General features: G+C 36.4%; 1 protein-coding gene across 4 annotated transcripts in view; it reads right to left on the bottom strand.

Annotated features, from left to right (window-relative positions):
• The window catches only part of INPP4B (inositol polyphosphate-4-phosphatase type II B), a 336,440-nt gene that overhangs the window by 117,745 nt on the left and 213,639 nt on the right, over nt 1-5,056 (bottom strand). For all 4 annotated transcript variants that reach the window (XM_027885672.1, XM_027885673.1, XM_027885671.1 and 1 more), the window contains one exon: nt 4,243-4,322. In XM_027885672.1, the coding sequence (XP_027741473.1) occupies nt 4,243-4,322 (80 nt within the window). The remainder of the gene's footprint in view (nt 1-4,242; nt 4,323-5,056) is intronic.

The raw sequence follows: 5,056 nt of genomic DNA, 5'->3' as shown, positions 1-5,056 counted from the left end.
CGAAAGGGTACAAAAAGCCCGGTTTTCAAACAATGTGTGTGTGTGTCTCGGGCGGGGCACTTGCCCCCCAGACCACCCAGCGCTGTTTGCTTTATTATCGCTTGCTTAATAAATTTATCAATTTTTAATTGGAATTGAGTTGTCTAAACTCTTAAACTAACTTATAACAACGGTCATCTGACAGGAGATACTACAGCCCTGCAGGATAAACGATTGCACCTTAACAAATCTGCGTAGGGACAGTGGGGACAAGGAATACAGCAAAAGGAATTTAAAAGTGTCAATGTGAAGAAGTCCATATAAGGTACAAAATCTAGTTGGTTTATGGAGTTGGAAAATTGCTGATTTTTTTAGCAGCCTGGGACAAGGAGCAGAAATCATCTCATATCCGTCCATGGAGCAGTTGCATTAGAAATAGATTTCTTTACCATCCCAAGTCCTTAAGGATTACCAGGTCAGTATCAGTTCCCTCAAACGTGAGGGAAGGAGTTAGCCAGCAACATCTCACTCAGCTGGAATATGTGCCTTGCTAGTTCTGGACATAACATATTGACCCAGGCATGCAGAGAGAAAGAAGGTAACAAGTTAATGGTGGAAAAGAAAGGTAGATGGACTGAGAACGGCAGTCATTTGCCTTCAGTGCTGATCTCATCAAGTCGCATTACTGAATGTTGAATATGCAAATTTAGGCCTGCTAATTGGTTCCCATGGCCATACACCTTTCAAAAGAAAAAGGTTCAAAAACACAAAGGAAAAGGGAAGCAGACTGCATATTTGCATAGCTATGTTCATTATAAATGACAAAGTGAGTTACTGCCTGAAAAGTAAACTGCATGACTGAGTCTAGCAGGCAGCCCCTTTCTCCAATGCATAATACAAAATAAATGTGATTAGTACAGAGTAACATATAGATTGTCATAAAATTAATTTCTCCACTGATGCAATATATTTTGAAATATCCAAGCACAACATTATTGTACTTGCACAAAAAAATTTTTAATCTGTGAATTCACAGTGGAGCCTAGTGCAATTGGTATTGCTTTAAAACAAGTCCCCTGTAAACGACATTCTGTTGCATTCTAAGGTAAATAAACAAAGTTTTGCAACGTTAAATTCCTTCTGTTCTCTTGATTTCAATGTACAGTTAAGCTTCATGTCAAAACAGGTTTCACCTCAAATGTATTGACTTATAAAGGCAAGCTGTTGTTCACCAGTTTCCTTGGGAGGATGACATGACATGAAGCAGCCAAGAAACAATTTCAGGATGGAGACCAAGTAAAACTAGTTGAAAGCAGATTTCTACTGAATTTAAATAGAAAAAAAAAAAACAGCTATATTATTTTATAGCCATCATTTGCTAGGGAAGTTATTTCAAGTACATAAACGACCGCAAAAATTACTGTGCTGTTTTCAAATTTTCTCTAGTTAGTTAAACACTGTGAATGTAACTATTACTGAAGTGCATTTATGTGTTTTCTGGCCCACTGAACTACAAGGTGTTGGGAGGGAGGGAGGGAAGTTAAGAAGACTTTCTTTAATGAAGTCTTGGAGTTGTTATTTTGAACTTTCCAAAAATAACTGGTTTATCTCCTCCAGTTAGAGGAAATCAGTTCAGTCCTGTCCAAGAACAATGAAAATAAGACAGCTAAAAAAAGGAGATAGCTAGACAAAAAGATATTGTCCAAGAGGTCAAGCACAGGCATATGTTTAAAGAAAGTCTGTAGAGTACATGACTGACAGACATCCACAGGCACAGTGTCTCAGATAAACTACATCTGCTAAGAAGAGCACATCAGAACATGTACTTAATTTTTTTAGAGAACACAAGGGAGAACTATTATCTTTTTCCTTTGCTGCTTCTTACACTTAACTCACTGGAAACCGTACCAAAATTGCCCAAGCTAAAGAAGACTTTCCTGGAAACAGGCAAACTAACACCACAGGGGAAGCAGCTAATGGAAGTACCAACTGCTAGCTTTACAAAAAGCCACAGACCTCAACTAAGCAAAAAAACCCCATCACATTATGCTGTTCTTAACAGAAAGGTATGGCAAAGACAGCCTCAGAACTGAACCTAAAACTTAAATCAACAAACAAACAAAAAAACCCCAACAAACCACACATCAGTTTTAATTACTAAATTAGCAGACAGTATATGTAAGAAAAAAATATGTACACTTTTTCACAGAGAAAACGTATGCTTTTTTTTAAAAATTGGATACACTATATCACATAGTCAATATCAAGAAATTTTCCCCTAATGAATAAGGGGTTTGTTTTATTCAATAGCCTATTTTATCCTGTTCACCATGACAACCCTGTGAGAAAGTTGGAAGTTAGTGTTGTTGTATTACCGTTGCAAATTTAAACACTAAAGTTTATGGAAGGCAATTTTGGTTTTATAAATTTCATATTGGAAACTGCAATCTCAGGTCTCTAGCAACTAAATTCCTCTGCCAACATCAATTGCGGACTTTGTCAACACTGAAGCAATCCTACAAATTGACCTGCCCATGTTCTGATGATTAGCTGTAGATCCACACATTTACAAGGAACACTCAGCCACCAGTTTAAGGCACTTTTATAGAAAAGAAAGGACAATCAAAATAAAAAGTTACAAAACCTCTGCAAAAGAAGTTATGTCCCTAATCACTATTAGGGTACAATGGTGGGAAAATGGAAAATCAGAGCACAGTTTGTCAACAATAAGGAACTGTAGACTTTTGTCTGCTCTCCACAAAATAACAAAAAAAATACAAGTACATTCTTTAAAAACCACTTTTATATTTTTACATTGTGCCTCAGAAAGACAAAGGCAAGACATAATAACTAAAAAAAAAAAAGGAAACAAAACAAACAAAAAAAACCAATTAAAAAGTAACCAGATTCTATAATTACACCAATATTTACAGGCCACACCACAGAGCTATTTCCAGGTCCTTAAATCTCTACTTCAAATCTAACAAAGGAGTATCTCAATCACAGGCACTCCCTGGTAAACTCCCATCCAAACTATATCAACAAGAACTAAATAGAATTGCATGCTTTGACAAGTCCCTTGTATATCCTGTATCCTCCTGAGAGGATACTAATATAATAGCGTGATTAGAGAAAAGCAAGCTTAAATCAGTAGGCTGCTCTGGTTAATCTGTCATTGAAGGAATGTGGATAATTTCTATTGATTTTTCTGCTGCTGAATAGTCATAATCAGGAAACAATCCCACATTTGAAAGGTTAGAACTTTTTTTTCAAAAAAAAAAAAAAATCCAACTAACTAAAAACTACCATTTACTGCATCTGCAAATTAATTTGAATTGGTACATTTGTCTTCTAATGTAAGCTGACCAAAGAGGGCATACAAGACTAAAAATATTAATTAGAAGCCAATTTATTGCTCATGAGTTATCTATCTTAACTTTTTGCTTACAAATTAGATTGGTTAGATACGAAGTAGTTAATCTGAAACTTTCCTGAACTTTACATTCAGTCAATTACTGTGGCACTTGTCAGAGGCAATCTTTCAGATCACGTTCTCAATATGGCAGTCAGTGAAGCAAAGTTTGTCCCAAAAAATGAGAGACAAATGTAACACAATTTTTCTACAGAACCTATGTACAATATCACAGACAGAAAAAATACCAGTGTCTCAGTTTTCCTGGTCACAGCTCCTTTCCTCCCAAAGTGTTGTGTGTCTAGATACCCAGTGAGTTTGAGCAGTTGCTCTGTGAAGCTTACCTTTGCCTTCCCAGTAATCCCAAATAAAGCCCCCACTGAGCTTGCAAAAATCAGCTCAACAAAATCCCAGCACTATATAAAGTCCAATGAATTTATTCTGAAAATCACCACCTAAAAGGTTTCCCCTAACCTTCAAAATGTCTTGATTTGTATCTTGTTTTATTTTAAGCCACACAAGACAGTTTTCCTTCCTTCAGTGCACAGCTTTAAGAAGTATCTGTCCAGCCCGGCTCCTGGTTTTGAACACTGGCTCTGAGTCTTCTGCAGCTCTGTGCCACCACTAATTAGAGTTGTACATCACATACCCCACCCTCCACAATTCCAGTTTGACTGCACATAAGTGATAAGGTCTCCCTTGAGCCTCCTTTTGTCCAGGTTCCCAGCTACCTCAGCTGTTCCTCATCCGACTTGTGCTCCAGACCCTTCACCAGCTTTGTTGCCTTCTTTGGATGAGAAATGCCAAGGGTTATTAACTCAACTTGGTTTAAAACATAGGAAAAAACTTACCTGAGGGTAAGGGTCAACTGTTGCTCCTTTGACTTTACCAGATCTCCTACTCTAAAAGTTGCACAGCCCAGGAAGCTTCTCTAGAAATCAAAGTGGAAAGAAAAGATAACATAGCCATTAATTTTTCAATTGTTGCTTTTTTTGGTCTCACACTTGGAAATCTTTCTTTGGTACCTAGAAAAATACTGCATTTCAATATAATTGTTTGACACTCTATCCAATAGAAATTTTTTATGCATCTGTAGCATGATTATCAGTTAATTGTTAAAAATCTGGTTTTGTGGGCAGCAACCTTTCTTTTCTCCATTAAGAACAGTCTGACAACCTGACAAAATAACAGCTTGTAAGATGTAAGATACACGAAAATTTTCATTCAGTACAAGCATTTGCATTTTGCATCTTTTTCTTTCTATATTTCTAATTTCTGGATTACAAGAAGAGCAAAGTTTTCAGTGTTTTACCAGAGTTGTCGTTGCTATGATTTTCCCTCAAGCCTTTGGAAGTACCATCTACGTATTTCAAATATGAATGTTTGCCAAGAAGGTATTTTTAAATTGAGTTCAGTACAAGTTTATTAACAGAAACGTTGTTTTTCTCTAGTTTATGGCAGTGTTTGTAAGTACTTGATTCCTTTATTTTCATTGTAAGGTGGATCTCTTCATTGCAGTACAAGTCCAGAGAAATGTGTTAATGAAACAAGAATGCCTAAGGTTAAATCAAGCTATACCACTATATCTTCTCCTTCTATCAAAATCACTTTCACACATTAAAAAAAAAAACACAAAACAAACAAAAACCAAACCAAAACAAAACA

This window comes from Empidonax traillii, unplaced genomic scaffold (assembly GCF_003031625.1).
Source record: "Empidonax traillii isolate 1590-97213 ecotype Southwest subspecies unplaced genomic scaffold, ASM303162v1 scaffold170:size2694500, whole genome shotgun sequence".
NCBI lineage: Eukaryota > Metazoa > Chordata > Aves > Passeriformes > Tyrannidae > Empidonax > Empidonax traillii.
This window is presented reverse-complemented; position numbering and strand designations above follow the sequence as displayed.